This window comes from Coptis chinensis, chromosome 8, assembly GCF_015680905.1.
Source record: "Coptis chinensis isolate HL-2020 chromosome 8, ASM1568090v1, whole genome shotgun sequence".
Taxonomy (NCBI): Eukaryota; Viridiplantae; Streptophyta; class Magnoliopsida; order Ranunculales; family Ranunculaceae; genus Coptis; species Coptis chinensis.
The window spans coordinates 92,378,804-92,399,135 of NC_141463.1; the positions used below are offsets into that span (position 1 = coordinate 92,378,804).

General features: G+C 36.0%; 3 protein-coding genes across 3 annotated transcripts; 1 reads left to right on the forward strand and 2 right to left on the reverse strand.

Moving 5' to 3' along the window:
- The first annotated feature begins 399 nt into the window (after positions 1 to 399).
- Positions 400 to 2,296, forward strand: LOC147484425 (Calcium-dependent phosphotriesterase superfamily protein). Its single transcript, XM_086575363.1, has 3 exons — positions 400 to 933; positions 1,228 to 1,491; positions 1,582 to 2,296. Exons 1-3 carry the CDS (start codon positions 653 to 655, stop codon positions 2,150 to 2,152), a joined length of 1,116 nt encoding a protein of 371 aa, XP_086431489.1. The 5' UTR covers positions 400 to 652; the 3' UTR covers positions 2,153 to 2,296.
- A 1,112-nt stretch (positions 2,297 to 3,408) lies between these two features.
- Positions 3,409 to 9,923, reverse strand: LOC147484426 (signal peptide peptidase). Its single transcript, XM_086575364.1, has 12 exons — positions 9,727 to 9,923; positions 9,499 to 9,589; positions 9,091 to 9,206; positions 8,836 to 8,987; positions 8,655 to 8,740; positions 7,508 to 7,635; positions 6,485 to 6,535; positions 5,836 to 5,922; positions 5,657 to 5,726; positions 4,759 to 4,895; positions 4,513 to 4,590; positions 3,409 to 3,741 (listed from the first exon to the last, which is right to left on the reverse strand). Exons 2-12 carry the CDS (start codon positions 9,536 to 9,538, stop codon positions 3,634 to 3,636), a joined length of 1,053 nt encoding a protein of 350 aa, XP_086431490.1. The 5' UTR covers positions 9,539 to 9,589; positions 9,727 to 9,923; the 3' UTR covers positions 3,409 to 3,633.
- A 998-nt stretch (positions 9,924 to 10,921) lies between these two features.
- Positions 10,922 to 11,993, reverse strand: LOC147484427 (uncharacterized). Its single transcript, XM_086579748.1, has 4 exons — positions 11,929 to 11,993; positions 11,492 to 11,882; positions 11,182 to 11,407; positions 10,922 to 11,094 (listed from the first exon to the last, which is right to left on the reverse strand). The coding sequence occupies exons 1-4, from the start codon at positions 11,991 to 11,993 to the stop codon at positions 10,922 to 10,924; spliced, it is 855 nt and encodes a 284-aa protein (XP_086435874.1).
- Positions 11,994 to 20,332: the final 8,339 nt, after the last annotated feature.

The following is a 20,332-nucleotide window of genomic DNA, read 5'->3' on the forward strand; positions in this document are numbered from 1 at the left end:
ACAACTAGATCTCAAAAAAAAATTACAAGTTTCTAGTTTGAGTTTTTTTTTTTTGCTAGATGGAGAAGAAGATAAATGTTTTCTCATATCTTAAATCATTAATCACAAGTTCACAACACACAAATCAACTAGCTCAAAGATGGAAACAATTAGATCTCAAAAGTATTTTACAAATTTCTAGTTTGAGTTTTTTTTGCTAGATGGAGAAGAAAGTCATAATTGGTATTAATAAAAAAATAATTTGCTAATATTAGCCCGAAAATGTCCTTATAGCGAAATTATTAGTGATAGATGCTGATATCAGCCCTTTATTAATGATAGATACTGATGTCAGCCCATTTTTGTCTTAAAACCGAAATTATTGCCTAAAAACGAAATTATTGATCACTTTATGTGTTTGGGCCTAAATTTGTGATGAAAACAACGCTTGAGCAACAAGCAACGTTTTTTTAGGTGGTAGAACATCAACGAAATATTCATGATCTTTGCGTATTGATTCCTATTTATTTACAACTAATTTGGACTTATTCTACAAAACAAAGTGTCATTCATTCGACGACTTCTTCCTAAATCCTAACCATATGTTTATTTTCGAGAACCTCTTTTTCATTTTTATTTTTTTCTTTCGTTAATTCCAATAGAAGCCGCAGTCATGAACTCAAAGTTCATATTTCTTGCAACAACACTTGCAATCTTATCCATATTTTTTACATTCACTTTGGTTCATTTGTTTACAGTACCTTTGATTCCTGGAGCTCATGACACTCTCCATAATGCAAAAGTTATCGCTTTAGCTGGAGCTGTTGGACCAGAGAGTCTTGCTTTCGACCCCAATGGACATGGTCCGTATACTGGGGTCGCCGATGGTCGGATTCTTAAATGGCAAGGAGATGATTTAGGATGGACTGAATTTGCATATACTTCTTCACAAAGGTGTGAGTTAACTGTTTACTTATGTTTTTTCCTTTTGGTTAGTTTAAGTTTTCTTTGTGTGTGTATCTGGGTTTGAATTTGTTGGCCACCAAAACCCCATGAACTTTAAGTATGTGGATCAATCCCACTATTACACATTAGTTCTTTCAGGAACTACCTTTTAAGCAGAAAACACCAAGCAACCCCTCTAAAATGGACTGGTGTGAAATTAGTCTCGTTGGTTACAGGGGTTGCCAGGTGCTTCCCAGTTCCCATTGTATATCTATTGCTAAATATTCCTATTTACTTGTCTAGGAAGGAATGCGTGCACCCAAATGCACCGCTGATGGAGCACATCTGTGGGAGACCGTTAGGCCTTCGGTTCCATCCGAAAACAGGGGACTTGTACATTGCTGATGCCTACTTTGGGCTTCAAATGGTAGGACCTGATGGAGGTTTAGCCAGAGAAATACTCAGAGAGGCTGAAAATGAACCATTTCGGTTCACCAACGATTTGGATATTGATGAAAATGAAGATGTCATATACTTCACAGACACAAGCAGGATATTCCAAAGAAGGTAGTTTCATCCGAGCAATAGGAGTAACACACTATGCCAGTCCATTTAGTACAACGAGTTAACTTTCTCGTATTGTTCACAAAACTGCAGGCAGTTTATCTCCTCGCTTTTAAGCGCCGATAAGACAGGGAGGTTCCTGAAGTATGATCAATCAACCAAAGAAGTCAAAGTTTTGATGAAGGGCCTAGCTTTTGCCAACGGTGTGGCACTAAGCAAGGACAGTTCATTTGTGCTAGTTGCGGAGACTGGAAGCTGTAAAATATTAAGGTATTGGCTTAAAGGTTCAAAAGCTGGAAGTTCGGATGTCTTCGCAGAACTTCCTGGCTTTCCAGACAACATTCGGAGGAATTCAAAGGGAGAGTTTTGGGTGGCATTGCATTCTAAGAAGGGAACTATTACAAATTGGGCCCTTTCTAACCCTTGGGTTGGGAAAGCTTTGTTGAAAACACCTCTTAACTACAAACAGCTACATAATCTGATGGTTGGAGGGAAGCCCCATGCAGCTGCTATTAAGCTGAATGAGGAAGGCAAGACTATTGAAGTATTGGAAGACAGTGAAGGGAAGACCGTGAGGTTTATAAGTGAGGTAGAGGAAAAGAATGGGAAATTATGGATTGGGTCAGTGATGATGCCTTTTATTGGTCATCGTAATTTGGGCTAGAGAAAGTAGACATTTCTGGCTTGATTTCATTAGACAATCGAGAGTGCTCACACAGAAAATGTTACGTGGACAACTCACTAAATTGTTGTCCTCGTCGTACTAGAGAAACTGCATTCTTGATTCAAAGGAAGACTATAAAGTTTATCTGGTCTTGTGTCTCATACATTTACTGACAAACTTCTAGTGCCAAGGAACTGCATCCTAGCTGAATTTGATACGAAATCAGTATCAACCTTTTGCCAATCTAGACACTATCACACTACTCGTGCCTCGTGGCGGAAAATCCTATATGTTAGGGCATCACCAATGGGGCCTGGATACGGGCCTCTATCTCCAAATTTAACGGACTTTAGCAAAAAACTGTTTCCAATGCAGCCTCTAAATGGGCCTCCAATTTAACCATCCTGAATATTTGTCTTCATTTTTACAGATGTTTATAAAGAACCTGAAGCCCAAAACTTTGCACATGACTTCACTTAAGTCAGCACGTGACTTCATTTTTTGATTTTTCAGTCTTGTTTTACATGTTATAAAGGAGCAGTCATCTTCTCCGTTGGAACACCCCTGATATAGAGTTTTAGCTCCTCCTTATTGCCCTCCAAAACGCTGATGTGGCCCTTCAAAATGCTGACGTGGCCCTGGGTTTTAAAGGCCTGCATTGGTGATGCCCTTAACGATGTATCCCTTTAATGATTTACACGGAATGAACTGTTAAAGCTAAGTCTGCCAATCTGTTATCGCAAAAGTATAACCAACATACAGTAGAAAAAGGAACCCAAATGTTTCAGGGTTTCAGCTAGTAGTGGGTCGATCAGAAATTGCAATATTTAGCGTCTATCTTTCGCAAACATATTTTTTTCACAGTTAAGTTCTCGTTATTCTATTTTCTGAAATGTAAATGTTTGAATTTTCAGCAATATTCTTTTTCTACCTATGGATCCGACGTTGCAGTTGAATCCGACGTTCCAGTTGAAGGGTATGCTATCACACCATTAAAACATTCCAGTCCAATTTCGCCATGCTCGCAAACTTTATATTGAAAAAGAGAGAAATCAGAAATGACTGGAGATCTGGAAACCTATAACAGGCTTCTTATTCCTATATATAATACTCGTTAATAATCAATCCTGACAATCTACCATCCTGACTCGAGAATGCATAAACACATCTTCATAAGGAAGGCACCAGTGAGATTTACAGAATATATGCATACTCTTGAATGGAATACGAAAAAATGTGGGAAAAATATCCCAAGGTAATGTAAAAATGCCCAAGGGCTTTGCATATAGACCTCTATGAGGTGAAGACTGTTGATAAAGGGCTCTACTGTAAAATTCCTTATACTCTGTGACCAGTTTCATGGTCTGTTACAATTGATCTGTCTGTTCCAAAAGTTAGTTTGTGGTCAAGCACGAAGGCATTGAAATCCTTAAACTTAAGTTGATTTCTTACTCAAAATAAATAGAAAAACTGAGTTACTTCTACTCCTCTTTCTTGCTGGCTATTGCATCAACACCACTTGATTCTCCATCCAGCAACGGAGCATCGGTCTTCGATTCGTCGGTCTTTGCCTCGTCAAACTCCAACAACTGCAGAGCATGGCAAAATTGTCAAGAGACAAGTAGGTCTATCAAAGTAATCAAAATAATGACTAAAATATGTAAAGATAAGATCTAATCCCATCCCTACAGCAAGCCACACGTCAAAGTTAGCACTAAGCACTACTTATATCACACTCGTAATCATAATATATCCAACGGTATTTCTATAATCTTATTAGGTTCCAATCTATCTACAACTCCGACATACAAAAACAAGATAAATAGAGCGAATAAGGGCCAGATTATAATCAAACAACTGCCCTTTGATGGGAAAAGGGCAGGCCATCAACTATGTTTTAATAATTTCAAATCGGTAACTACTCCCCAATAATTTGCATGAACTGAATGGCCATGCTCATTAAATCAATTGTTAGTTTCTGGCTTTGTATTAAGTATTTACAAATGAAATAAAATTATACAATATCTGCATGAGAGAAAACAAAAAGGAATACAAGATTTTACTGTTGTGAACTTCATTTTCTTACTAACTTAAAAATAAAGATTCAATGATTCATAGACGTCCAAAAGTTAAACAATCCGTTGAGATACACCCCACATCAGCCAAAAGGCGTGTATGGTTGTCATTCCAAGTAAAAGTGCAGCTTTTGGGATGTTGGGGCGTTACTCCAAATGAGAAACTCATTTTACAAACCTAGATCAGTTGTGGAAATATGGCGAAAAAATATGCGACAAATGGCTAAAAACAAATATAAACAGTAGCAGGAAGAAAGTCTCAATGGAAAAAGAAGTACGGCATACCGGTTTGACTTCCCCATTCCACATACAGTGAACTGCCAAAAATCCAATAACAGATGGCACAATGTACAGAAGTGCAGGCTGAAAGAGAAAATGAAGGTTAATTATGGCCGTATTTTAGTGAGACCTGCTGAGCATTTATTCATATAGCATCAACAAGATAATGAAGGAATAAAAGGTCAAGTAAAAATACAATGCAATGTAGAACCACTAGAAGAAAATTAAAAGGTCGGATATTAAATAAATCACCTGTGCAGCTTGAAACCAGTTCATCACAATAATAGTGAGGCTTATGCCAACCGTATATCCAATAAATGCACTTCTAAAATATCGATTGTCCTTTCCTCTTGAAACATCAAAACGCAATGCCAGTGCAACAAAAATACCTTCAGGGAGGGGAAGGAAAAAGAAAAGGTTATACAAGAAACCATGCAACACCAATGTAATCCTCAAGATTTAGTTAATAACACAAATTCTTGCAAGTCAAGAACCACCTCTTAGTTAAATAAGACATAAACAATGAGTGTGAAGACTCTTGGTATCTATATTTTTTACAATCAGAAAAGTAGCGGGGGGAGTAATTTAATCTCCATCTTAGATCTTTAAATAAGAAGACAATAAGTGACAACCTTCACAGACGTATACTATTTGTATGATGATCATCGATCACAATCGTTACCACCATGAAAGTATGAAAATAACAAAAAACCTCCTTTAGATTTTGAAATGCACTTGATGCATGTTCTAAGATCAAAAAAATACGTGAGAACTACTATATTTTTCCATCACCAGATGTTCAGTAATTCAATAACTACATGTCCCTATACTACAAAAGCAATCATATATTCAATCTACACAACATAAAGCCCTACCAAACAGTTTCATATAATATGTCTAAATGATTCGGTGCAGATTATCATAGTAATCACCATCCATTGCAGTGTAATTACAAGAAACAATCAATACAAAAAGGGACAATGTAGTAATAGAAACACTCGATTGCTACCATATTAACACCACTTAGGCCACACGTACAGCAAAATATCCACTTCTCAAAACCCATCATCCAAGTTTTCACAATTATTATTAATTTTTGTGAGTCGCGAGGCAAAAGAAAATCTAAAAAAAGTTTACATTAAAGTCGTACCAGGAATCACAATGTCACCAAGTCCAAGCATGGAATATGGCCGGGCAGAATCTGCGGTTGGAAACAATAGCTGGATAGGAACAAAAAATATATTACTGCACTGAGATCAAAGATATATTTCACATGTATAATAAGATGAGAAGGCGGCAATGGACAGATAGAAGATCCAAAGAACTGACCTTTATAGGAGCATCAAAAGATTTTGCCACACTAACCATCACAGGAGTAAAGAAGACCCAGAAGATATCATAAAAAAACAAACCAGCCTGTAGCATTGAAAGTAAGAAAAATTAATCAAGCAGATCAACTATTCATAAGAATGAGAATGTGTTATTTACTATGTTCGAAAATCCATGATTGCAACCTTCAAGTAAATTTGTTGTAAGAAGAATACACAAGTTTTTCCAATATAATGAAATACTAACTTTATGTTGTAGTAACTTTCGTACTTTTGTTAGGGTATGAGATGCTTTCCTGTTTTCATAACATTATTTAAATGTCTTGATCAACTTTTAATGACACTATCTTCTAGTTATCAACATTTATTTTATCTTCAAACAGTCTACAGTTCTTCAAATAATGAGCATATAAACAACAGTAATACGATCTAGAACTTGTTTCTCCATCCCCATATGAAATAAGAAACTATCGGTAAAAAGGTCAAAAAGTAAACGAACAAGGTGAAGAAGCATAACAAATAACTCCAGCACCATGAGGGATTAAAACTGACTAAATACTTGCTGAAAACCACAACTCATTTTATTTTTAAGTCTACAAAAGCATGTCCCGTTAGATATAGATTCATTGAACTACAGGATTTGGTCTTACCAAGAGGATGCCACCTGTTTTAAAAGACCCAAGAGAAAGCATTTCAATTCCCTGCACAATATACAACATTAATTTCACAACATAAGACTACTGGTAATAATTTTAGAGAGCCAAAATTAACATGAATAACAACTTCTCTGACATAAAACAACAAGACTAAAAGAATACTTCAAGGAGGCTCATGACCCTCACATCTCCAAAAGAAGACAATCAAGAGACACCCATCAATGAATGAAACATGGAATTGAAAACTTAAAGCCACTGAGGCGAAATAAGCATCGATGTTAACATAAGAAATCAGGAAACTTTTGTGGTTTCTTGCAATTGTGGCCAATCCCAGATGTACACTTACGTTCATAGTAAAGGAATATCCAAGAGAAGATGAAAAATCCATGTGATATTTACTTACAGATAGTATGATGCAGATGTATGCAATTAGATGTAATTCACTATCCCAGTTACTATGTGTCATGATGTTGGCAGTGGTAGTAGAACCTCGGAGTATACCTACACCTTCTAAGTCAAATGACTCGAGAATTTCATTAATATAGTCAAGTGAGATTCTCAATTTTATACATGCATATACTCACCAACTACCAGGTATTATCACCATCTGCTAGACTTGTCTACCTAAGGTAAAAGTACAAGGCTTGTGACTCGAACCAAGGTTCTCACACCAAAAAGTTGATTATATTTGCTTTCGAAAAAATGTCTCAGGATTCAGGACTCATGAAAATGCAGTATAAGACAAGCCTACTGTTGATGTATCACAAGTTCACAACATTTTTGTTGACCTCATAAATAAAGACCAAGAATTCTTTATATTAAACATGCCAATAGGAAATATAAAACATACGAGAAACCTGGCGCAAAGAGTTCAATCAAAGACTTTTTTCGATAATTTGTTCAATCAAAATATGAAAACTCTGGATTTATGTGGACTCTACAGATGTCATTCCCTACTTAGCCCAGCATCAAAAAACAATTCCAAATACATCTTCCTGCAAACAGAAACTACCAAACCTGAATGCAGAATGCAAGTCCCAGTATATTGTTAGCCAACCAATGCTTCTGCTTAGCATACCACACACAAAAAAAGGTTCCAGGGATTGCCGCAATACACTGAGATATTGTGAACTCGATCTCAACAGCTGCGTAATTAAACCACAAAACCATTCTTTATTGGTAAGGCATACTCAGAGCTAACTAGTGTTAAGGAATTGAACAGGTGCACCGAACATGAACACGCTAGATAGCACTTGGAATAATAAGGTACATCAGCTAGTTCAACAAAGTAAACCATCAGAAAACACATAAACAACACCCCACACTAAATTAACAAATTCTACAATCACCCTCTCCCTTTTTTTTTTTTTTTTTTTTTTTTCTGAAGATGGTTATCAGGAATAGTTTTCTACCATGAAAACATATGTCGGAGATCAGAAGAGTAAAATCTCTTTTGCTCTTTTTCATTGATAAAGCTACAAAGGTCAAATATATTATACAGCAACCATGACAAACTTTTTTATTTTTATTTTTTTACCAGCAAAACAATAACTTTATTAATGATGATGGGCGAATCATACAATAGCATTTCATCAATGAACATCTAATGCTACCCCTTCCCAACAAAACATAAAGTCATCCATTCTGACAAACTATTCACTGTATCAAGAAAATCAGGTCACTATCCTAACCTGAGCTTCTAGTCTTCTACTATTTAATCAATAATTTATTCCATTCTCATACTAGATGACAAGAAAAATAGAAATTAAGTCATCGACACGATATATGGCGCCGCTATCTATATCCATGTCTAAAATTGATTGAACAGTGAGTTGCAGTGGCACCTAACAATCCATAACCATTTTCTACTCACACACACAAGCACTATATCACCTGACACACTCAATATCAACTACAGTTAACACATACTATACTTCGTAAAGGATAAGAAGAATCCATCTAGCCTTCTCGATTATTTGCAATCAATAATGCAACATATGCCCAAATTATTTATCAGTATTCAATAAGAGTGGACTCCTGCATTTCAGGAACCAATTCGAGAAGGTATAGTGGATTAACAATAAAGTAAGTATGTTCCCAACAAAGAAATAAAAGAAGATCATGAATGGTAAAAATTTAAAAGATAAAGGCCAATATAACATACAGCGGAAGTATGGAAGATGCCAGGAAATAATGTTATCGTTCCAATTTTTTGGAAGAAAACGCCTAATTGCAGGTAATAATGTTGCACTGTTCATAACAAAATAAAAAAGTTAGACAAAGACAATTTCGGATTAGTATATCAATAACCTTAATAAAAATAAGAAAAAGGGAAGAAAACTTACGAAAGTGCTAAGATCCCAAGTACAAAGAAGTAACACGTGAGTACAGCATTAACCAAATCTTTTGACAAAAACTTGAATAGCAAAAACAGTGACAACAGCATTGCACTCCCAATCAAAGGGAAGCGCATAGCATGCTCATTTGACATCGTCTCCTGCATGATCAAAACGCGTAAAACTCATATCGATGAAAAAAAAATACTGATACTTTGTCAAATCACAACTGTAGAACATGCTCGTGCTAACAACTGTGCTTACGGTAGGAGGAGTTGGTTTGACTGATCGATAACAACCAACATACACTGTCAGGCATGCTGTCAAAATCACATTCAGATTCGGATTGACCTTTACAACCAAAGGTGCTAACGTCAAACCTGTAAAAATTTATCGTATCAGATTCATAATTTCTCTCCTTTCGTAATTATTAACTTCACAAAACAATTCAACGGCATTCTTGTAAACTACAATTATTATCTCAAACTTTACACACACTCGATACAACCCCCAAAAACACAACAGTTACAAGAAAATTAATTACTCACATCCCATAAAACCCCTCAACAGAACAATCTATTAAAATTCCCCACAAACTTTACACCAATCAACAGTAAATCAATCATTACATAATGAAACCATGATTTAATAAAGAAGATAAATTATAGATACCTGCAAGAGCCAAATTTGCAACACGTTCACTGGAAATCATCCTTCTTTCTTCTTTTCTCTATTAACAAAAAACAGTACCTACCTACAAAATCTGATAAAAAAGAGTGCAAATTAGCAACAGTTTTAATATATGACGTCATTAAATCAATAATCAAACCTAGAATTTTAACATATATGATATAAATTAAGAGTCTTTTTTTATTTTCAAATAAAGAAAAGAAGTCGTACCTGCGAGAGAGTGAAGAAAGATCTCTCGCTTTCAAAGCGTTTTAATGGTTTTACAGATCAGAGAAAAAAATATTGGAAGGGGGGGTAAATATTTGTGCAGGACTAGGGAGGATGTTTTTATTTCTTATTTTATAGTGGTACCTCCTATGTGAAATACGTTACTCACTTTGGGATATTTTATTTGCTAAATAGTCCCCGACTTTCATTTTATTATGTTTATGCTATAAATATATATATTCAGATTTCAGAGAATAAGTTTATATATGACAAGAATCTTTTTGTAAATCTTGGAAATTTATTAAGATGTTTTGTTTTTTGAAAGATGATTATGTGAGTGTTTAGTGTGGTTATGGGCTAATAATAAAATTAAAATGTTGTCAAGGAAGCAAATGTAAGCAAGTTGAGTTATTAAGGAGCATATTGAGAAATACTAGCAATGTTTAATCACATTTATTAAATCTAAAAAAAAATCATCAGTTTCTTATGTTAAAAATCAGTTACCAAGGAGCGAGGTTACTTTTTGACATTGAATATTCCATTAAGTTACTTTCTTAAACGGCATGTAAGCATATTATGCTTAACACTGATTAAGTGTTCCAATTCTGCAGATGTATTACATAAAGATGATTAATCTGTAAGCTGTTTGGTCCTCAATTATTCAGTCACGATTTTAACTTGTCTTGTGTTTGGTTGACACTGTGATTTGTTTATCATGAACAACATATTAGCAGTAAATTATTCTTTATTCATTTTACGCATATACTTCAAATAAATATGAAATGAAATACACATGATAAGAAAAGTCCAAATAAATATAAAGCTAAACAAACAAAAGCACTTTGTGATATAAGTCATTCAAAATAAGTATCGCTATTACATTATTCATATATATTAAACAAATAAATTAAAATAAAACTCCATAAGTACTACGTCATTTTGAACTTTCATAGTCACTCCACATTGCATCAGCAATTGATTTTCTAAACTCTGCTGCCATTTCTCGTATTCTTTCTCTACTAATATTTTCCACACCCCTTTTGTTATGCACTACTTCAGATTCTTGTTGCCCTTCAAAATCTTCCAAGTTAAAAATTAAATCATACATTTTCTCTCTTCGTATGTGATTGTGTAGAATGCTTCACTTGTGTTACAAATGGATATGGAGGAGCAAGGGTCAAAATAGGAAAACGCTTCTTTAAGATACCAATGATACGGCATTCCTCAGTGATGAATGTCGTAGATTGAACAATTTTTTGCTATTTGTAGGTTCCAAAACACCGTATTCTTTCAAGTGATAGCGAGTGCCACGAAATGGAGCAATAAAATTTGGTGTATTAGCATACCCGGCATCCACAACATGGTATTTACCTACATTAATTAGGAAAGCAAAAAAACTATTTGTTAGCTTTGAAAGAAATCTAGATTCAATGATAAACAAATATAAGTGTAATATACATTCTGTTACATGTAATTTGTCTGCTCTTGTTAATGCCGAAGTCAAAATACGTGAATCCGTGGCGAAACCTTCCCAACCAGCAAGTACATACTGAAACTGCAAGTCAAATAAACATGCCACCAATATATTTTGCGTAACAATGCCTTTCCTATTTATAAAAAGACCTCTCTCCTTTGAACCAACCAATGCGGGAATATGTGTTCCATCAATGGCTCCAACACAATCCTAGTGAAAAAAATTTGATCTATTGTTAGACCTTATTCAGACTCGACCAATTTAAATAATAAAACAATCATACATAAATAATACCTTAAAATATGGATAAAACTTATCACCTTCAAGAATTTTAGGAGGCGTATTGGACCTAGCAGGTTGGAAAAAATCTCCAAATAATGCCACAATTGCATCTAAAACATTGTTGAAGTGGCGACTAACTGTTTCCCCATAATGTTGAAAACGTTCTTGAATTATTCGATTCCTTTCGTTATGACCAACTGTAAGCATAAACATTGCTAGTTGTTCCTCAAGCCTTACCCCATCAGTGTCGATAAGTAGACCTTTCGTATATAGAATATCACATAACCGCAAGAAGACATGTTTTTCCATGCGAAAGTTCTCTTGGCAACGCTTATCGTGACCATTAAGCACTTCCTCCACATATGCTGCACCACTAAGTGCTAAATCATGACAAGAAGTTTTACTTATATGGTATAGACAATACTAAGACGCGAATGTGGCAGTAGCACCTGCAGTTGCTATTATGATATCCTCTTCGTCCGAATCCGACATGACTTTTCCTGTATCCACACATTTGTAAGTTATGACACTCTGACACTTAATAAATCTCAATTGGACTACATTGGAAATAAATAAAAAAATTGCATCCAGTTACATAAAACAATAATCATCACATCCAAAATAAATTGTAACTTCGTTAAGATACATCTTGTTCAAGATGCACGACGCGCTGATAAATGAGCGAACTGCCAATAAGTTATAGAAATTCAACCTAAGCATGAACCCTTTTATCTTTCATTGAATAACGAGCAAAATTGAAGTAAAGCATGTCTGTGATGATATGTGTTTCGACCAAATATGATCAAAACACCAAGTGTTGATGAAAAAGACGAAGAACGTAGAAAAGTAATTAGAAAAATGATGGTGATCGGGGAATGATGAGATCAGACCTTTGCGGTTGCCTACGCACCCAAATTATCAATGGGATCAAGTCTCAAGAACGTAGTTCGTATATGAAAAAATAGTTTGGTATTTATATAGGTAGAGTAGAGAGTCCTTGTAGCTCAAGTAATCTTGTAGCTTGAGTAATTGTGATAGACTATAACTTTCAACCGATAATTATCTTTTTGATAAGAAATGAATCACGGACATAAATCAACGCGCATTACATTAGTTTAAAGCCATGTGGCTAAGGTTCATTTTAGCCACATGAGTTAATGGGCCCCGTACATTGATCCATGATATTAATTGGGCTTTAGCCCCGGCCGATTAAAACGAATAAAGTGGAGACTCCTACCAATGGACGTTTGCCACGTAGGTGGGGGTCGAACATCGGCCCTCTTTGGCATGCGAACAAAGTTCATATGGCAAAGAAGAAAGAAAAATGATCGGAATGATAACGAGGTGTCGTGTGAAAAGAAATAATTGGAAAATTGGCTGTCGAGAAAAAAAAAAAAAAAAAAAAACGCGTGAATTATCGGGAATGAAAAAATGTCAAACCAACGTATACGGGACGCAATGTAGTTAAATAAAAGATGACCGAAAAAAATAAAATATGCACAGAAATAAAATTGCAAAAAAAAATCGATTGGCTTAAAACTGCGAGCAACGCGTAATAATAATAACGAAATTTAAATTCGGCGATGCGTGCCAACGGAATATCGATACGCGGATTATATCGTTAAAAATTAAATAGAGGGGCAGTTTAGTAATAATATTAATAAAAGGAAGTTAAATACTAATTGGACTCAAAGTGTGCGGATGTGATAAGAATATGGAGTAGATAAGAATTGAGATGACGGATGAAGTTTGGAACAGAAAAGAATCCCACCGACATCTTGAAAAACATTTCGAACCTTATATAAGTGATGTGCCGCGATATTCCAACCTATGAAAAACCATGGACGCCATCCAACAAAACAGATGTAAGCAAAAAAAAATTTTGACGCCGCGACAAAGCTCCTTCTTCAAGTTTTAGAGAGAGAGAGAGAACGAGAGCAACACCATGGAAACCGAATCAAGAGGTTGAAGAATGTACCGACTTCAAACATAATTCATTTAATCTTAACCGTTCTTTCCGCCTTACCCCTTTAAGTTCTCTTTTTTCTCAAGGCTTGCAAAACGGTGGATCTCTTCACATCTGTTCTCCTCATAGCCAGCGGAAGAAGCAATTGAGTTATTGGTTGCTCATCTCTTTCTCGAAACCTTTACCGTTCTCGTCCCCCGCTCACGGATCAATCGGATTTTTAAGGTGTAACTCATATATGGGCACGTGTCAAGTTTAGTTTTTAATTAGATAGACTGGTATAGGCAATATATTTCATATGCCAAGTTTTGTTTTCGTTGTACAAGTATAGTGTAGGCAACCAAATTCATGTGACAAGTTCAAATTACATTGTATCAACTACTGTGTAGTCAACACAATTCATGTGAAATTCTAATTGAAGGGAGAATAGCTTGGACAACATAATTCACATTGCTAGTTTAGTTTTCATAGTTTCGTTAATTAATTCATGTCACGATTTTTATTTTCATTGTATAACTATTGTGTAGCTTGTAAATTCAATGTCCGTGCAACTCTTATTTCCTACTTGTCTTCGAGGTTTAAAACCCGGCCGAGCTCAAGCCCCGAAACATACCCCGACCGACCTTAGAAGTAAAAGCCAATGGCACAAAACTACAAACGCTTAGGGTGGGGTTGGGATTTTATCTTTGTGATGTTGTAGGAAAGCCGATGATCCCAAAGACACCAAGGGTCAACCGGGCTAACAACCACATTGACATCTTCGATGATTAAAAAGAAAAGTGTGTATGTTTGAAGGGTTTTAAAGAGTACAAATAGTTGGTTTTGGGATGGGTGTGTATGTTTGATATTGATGTGTTTTATGTTCTCTTCTCGTGTGTGTGTGTGAGTACGAGAAATGGAAGGATCCGAATGGCTTTGAAGCTATGGATCTAACAGTTGATGCTTGGCTTTTTCGTGAGATTGGATTATTGTAATGGAGTACGTAGGCAAACAAAACATGATACGGTGCACCGACAGCAAAGGAAGGGCACCGTAACTGCTATTCTTAAATCTGGCCCGGTACACCCTTGTGGAGTTAGCAAATCCGGTTTTTCAGCAATTTGACCAGTTTTGTTTGGTTTTTTTTTTTTAGGTAGAAACGACCGTACTATACGAACGAAATATAATCGAGAAGAAGAAGATTCGATAACGATCGCAGACTTGGAGAGGTGGAAAAAAAAAGGTGACAGATATATCGAATACACGAGGCCGCAGCATAATCTAGCTCAGTATCGAGCAGCTTCAAATTGGATCGGCTAGGATATTAAGCTTAAATTATTGAGTTTCAATAAAAATTAAATTTGGCCTGTCGAAGAAGACGAAGAAAACGGAGAAAAGTGCGGAGAATATAACAAAGCGGTGTCGGAAACAGATATGTTAGTATTTTTTTTTTATCAGTTATTGTAAAATTTTGGTTAAGTCTGAAAAACTAACTAAAGTTTTTATTCTTGTCGGTGTAGAAACAAAGCGGTAACGACGAGAGACGTAAATTCACGAAAATACCGCGAAGAAAAGTTTCGCTCCGCATGATCTCAATGCCTTGAAAAAAAATAAATAAGAGGTGAAGATAATTTTCAATCCGCTCAGAAAGTTAACGTAATGCGAATTTTTTGCCGCACGGAGAAACGGCGGTAGTACGAGCAAAATATATCGAGGAAAAAGTCGACAAAGAAAAGATTTCGAGCAGAAAGATCTCAATGCCTTATAAAAAAGAAAGAAGCTGGAGAAAATTTTCGCTCAGAAAATTTGACATTTGACGTAATGCGAAGTTTCGTGCACGTAAAAACGGTGGTTTTACAAGTCAAATATATTTACAAATAGTCAACGTAGAAAAGTTTCGTGCAGAAAGGTGTCAGTTAATGCCGTTGAAGAATTAAAAAGTCGGTTAAGTTTCACGAGAAAGATCACTCAATGCCTTAGAAAAAAATAATGAAGTCGCCGGAAAAAATTTAACCGAAAAGCTAAGCCGGTTTAATACAGATTCGAAGAAGAAGAAAACGAAGATTGAATCAAGCTTAATCGTGAAGAAAATTGTAATGAAGTTGTATAAGTGAAAAAACCGATAAGGAACCATTAGATTTTCCCAAACCAATGATTATGTGATTGCGTGAATGTAATACCGTAGAGCTAAATTTTTTTTTAATAAAACAAAGTATGTGTTGGCTATTGAATATCATTGTGATGTTAGATAACATACCGTGGAAAACCGACAATGTTGTTGAATTATATAGATGACACGAAATAGAATGAAACGCTTCCCAATGCTAACTTTAAGCTTGCAAAATTAGATTGAACAAAAATGCTCCGGATGCGTAATCCATTTAAACGAAACGGGCACTTCATCGATGTTGACATAGCGCCGAAAGTAACCGACTAAGCCGGCGCGAAAAATCGTTCAATTCCAGTGACCGAAATTAAATTAAACGCGGTAATTTCGTCATATTTTGTTGTAGCGATTATAACGACTAAGCGGCGCGAAAAGCGTTCAACTTAGACTCCATTTTAAATTAAACGTGGTAATTTCGCCGATTTTGTTGTAGCGATAGTAACGACTAAGCCGGCGTAAAAGCGTTCAACTTAGACCGACGAAATTAAACGTGGTAATTTCGTCACGATTTTGTCGTAGCAATAGTAACGACTAAGCTTGTTTAAAAGCCGTTCAACTTAGATTGACGAAATTAAACGTGGTAATTTCGCCATTTTTGTGGAAGCGATATTAACGACTAAAGCGGCGTAAAAAGCTGCTTCGATTTTTAGACCGACTAAATTAAACGTGGTAATTTCGCAGATTTTGTTGTAGCGATAGTAATCGACTCGTTTAACGCGAAAACGTTCAACTTAGACCCGACGTAAATTAAACGTGGTAATTTCGCGGATTTTATTGTAGCGATAGTAACGACTAAGCGGCGTAAAAGCGTTCAACTTAGACTCCATTTTAAATTAAATGTGGTAATTTCGCCGATTTTGTTGTAGCGATATAGTAATTGACGAAGCGGCGTAAAGCTGTTCGACTTAGACCGACGAAATTAAACGTGGTAATTTCGCCGATTTTGTCGAAAGCGATAGTAACTAACTAAGTGAATAACGGCGTTTCAACTTAGGATCGACGGTTAAACGCGGTAACTTCGCCGATTAAGTCGTAGCGATAATAATGTTGCGATGGAAACATAATTATACCATTATAACTGAAGTGAAAGAAAGACTTTATTGATCACCAAATCTTGAAAAGTACAAAGATAATAACATAAAAGAAACAATTGAACTGGAAACAGACTAACAAATTTTTGTCCGATTTTTCGTTCAACTTGTTAATTTTGTCCGCTCACTTAGTAAAATAATTTGTTGCGACGAGCAAGAAATGAACACCGCCGTATGTCGGAAATAAACCAAAAATGTCAAGGCCCCATTTCGCAAATGACCAAGGTTTATGGATTGGATGACGCTTCATCGCGAGAAGTTGACCCATATTATATACCATGTGTTTGAGAAGGCACACACTTCTCGGACAAACGCTTAACATCCTTTGGCATGTATGGCCACCAATACCATTGGGTCATTGCTATGTGAGCGAGACTTCACCCCTGAATTCCCTCGAGCATCGTCACCGCGATGATCGTCGTCGGTAGATACCGAGACATTATCAGTGCCAAGCTCGTTGGAATCATCTGACAGCATAAGTGGTTAATCCAGTGTCGTCGTTACAGTGACGACTTGATTTTCCACGGATAAGCATGCGATAGAATCAGAATGCCTTTCATCATAACGCGGATACTGTACAGTAATGATTGATGTAAAATTTCATGCAATTCGTTGAACGAAGTCCAAATAAATGCCCATTCTATCATTGCAAGCCGCATATTATCATTCAAAGTGGCTAGCGACTAATTTAGAATAATTAATCGTAACTTAGTCTCCCCTAATCGAAGAGTTGTATGTGATACCGCGAAATGACAGGTTCAGACTCGGCCATATAATGTGTGGCGTTAAAAACTCAAACGTAGAGACCTCACAATTATGTCTTCATTCAAACTTCAAGATGACAAAAACAAGACCGGAGGCGGACTTATTATGCGAACTATCGGTGTAAATCTAGCAATCAGCTGATATATCCGATAAATATTTCAAGTCATCGCCCCCGGGAGGTAATGACAATTAGAGATTGACGTTTTCCTCATCGAGTAATGCTTTCAACATAGGAATATCATCAATAAGAAAATCAGTCATTAGCAAAACCAAAGTTTGTCTCTGTTTAATTGTATGAGTGTCAGAGACAATGTTGTAAACGCTAAGGTAACTTTTCCATTCTGCGACTCGATCCGTAGACGTTGCGAAAAAACTTGCACAGCGGATATTCGACAAGTATAAACTTCGACTATTCCTTCTTTGAAATAAGCGTAAGACGTCTGACAGCATGAAACAAGGCCAGTGTAATATTTTCAATACAAGAATTCCTCGAGACATATGACGGACATTATCCGCAACAGATGACGAAGAATCGTCAGAGGCAATAACTTCGGCTGAATAATTTGGCGCATCGGTGGAACGGTAGCCGGGTCGAATGCAATCGGATGTTGAAAAGGAATAGGAGGGAGTAGTTCGATACCGCCAGGTTGACCTGGAACCACACATCGCGATGATGATCGCCGCAAGAAGTGCATCGAGAACTTAGGCTCGTCGAGTATTCATCATAACTTTTGTAGAACGTGATCGTCGGTTTTGCATAATAACCGCAGACGGCGCCAATTATGTTTCGACCAAATATGATCAAAACACCAAGTGTTGATGAAAAAGACGAAGAACGTAGAAAAGTAATTAGAAAAATGATGGTGATCGGGGGAATGATGAGATCGTGTTCCTTGGGTTGCCTACGCACCCAAATTATCAATGGGATCAAGTCTCAAGAACGTAGTTCTGTATGAAAAATAGTTTGGTATTTATATAGGTAGAGTAGAGAGTCCTTGTAGCTCAAGTAATCTTGTAGCTTGAGTAATTGTGATAGACTATAACTTTCAACCGATAATTATCTTTTTGATAAGAAATGAATCCGGACATAAATCAACGCACATTAGTATGGCAAGCCATGTGGCTAAGGTTCACTTTAGCCATACGAAGTTAACGGGCCTGTACATTGATCCATGATATTCTTAATTGGGCTTTAGCCCTGCCGATTAAACTTAATAAAGTGGAGACTCCTACCAATGGACGTTTGCCACGTAGGTGGGGGTCGAAACAATATGTACACGGGATCCAGACATAAACTCTGAAGAGCAACTATAACAAAGGAAAAGGAGGGGAGGGGAGCATGGCTTTCTGATGAGTTTACGGCAATAACAACTCATTTTGTGCCTGTAGATATAACTATTGCACTATTTACTTCTCCACAATTATGTGATCAGGTGAGATTATTTCAATTATATTTCACCGGATTATTGAATAATAGAACACTTCTTAGTCCATACGTCACATATAGTCCAAAATGCAAGTGTTTTTAGTTGCCTTGCGAATGTTGAAATCTCATTGACTCTAATAAAACAGCAAGATTAATGATTGCCAATGCTTGATCTACCAAGAAAATAATATTGTAAAGACGTATAGAGGATGAAAGAGCATACTTTTCCATTAACACAAGCAAACATGCATCTCTTACTAATTTCTATGTTGATTGTTGAAGATCAAATAGGCCTTTACTGTTCAAAACACATGTAGTGTTTTGGGTGTTTGACATTATCTTTCGACACTTCTTGTATAATAATTGATTCATTGTGCTGGAATTAACTAACCCAAAATAGCATAGACTTTATTCATTTGACATTGTAAGCAAAAAACTATTTTTTCTTTGAAATCCAAAATGTAGAGAAAGAGAGGAAAAGATGGAGAAATAGAGAGAGTAAAGAAATAAAAGAGTTTACCTGAGAGGATAGATGTCACAGCCCGAATTTCTAAACAATAACCAAGTGAATATTTAAAATATAAATATTCAAACATCACTAGGTTCACTTGTTTAAAAACCCAGACTATGACGGAGGATACTACACATACAAACCCTAATAGCCATGTCTTAAAAGAAATAACTTAAATTAAAATAATCCCAATAATTATCTGTCATTGCTTTATTAAGATATCATCTGTCCAAATAAAATATCAACCAAGCTCTCATAAATAAAATTTCCTCACTACCATGTTCTCATGCCATGAAAAAGTAAACTACGTTATTACATTATTCCAATAAATAATCAGACCTAAACGAAAACTAATAGGACCGCCCGTGCACTAATCTCAATCACACGCCGGTTCCATCGCCTTCCACCTATGTTCCTAAGAACACACCCGTTGCCAAAACAAAGCAAACATGGGTCGACAAATTGAATTCTTTGGTATGAGTAGACTAAATACATATAAACATTTCAAACTTTACTTATCCAACTAACACTTTAAATCTATCATAACCTAATCATTCTCAAACTTGGAAGGCATGTAGTTAGTCATCTCAACCTAAGCATAGTTTCTTCCCAAGCAAAACTTCCATTTTATTAACTTCTATTTTATTAACTCATTCTAATAACTCCTTTTAATATCTAAATAATTGAATTACACTTACCGATGTCCGCTGGCCAGATAAGTATAAGGGGTAGGACCCGGCCCCTCGCACAAAATATTATTAAGTCATACCCTCCCAAGAAAAAGAAAGTTAGAACTTGTATATATAACATATGTAGATATTCTATATGTATTCAAAGGTAAACCCAAGCACGCCAGATAAACAAATCAAGTTTCTCGATCAATTAATCAATTACTTTATCTTATACACCCACCCTTTAGTACCTACTCCACGATTTGCACTCCACACG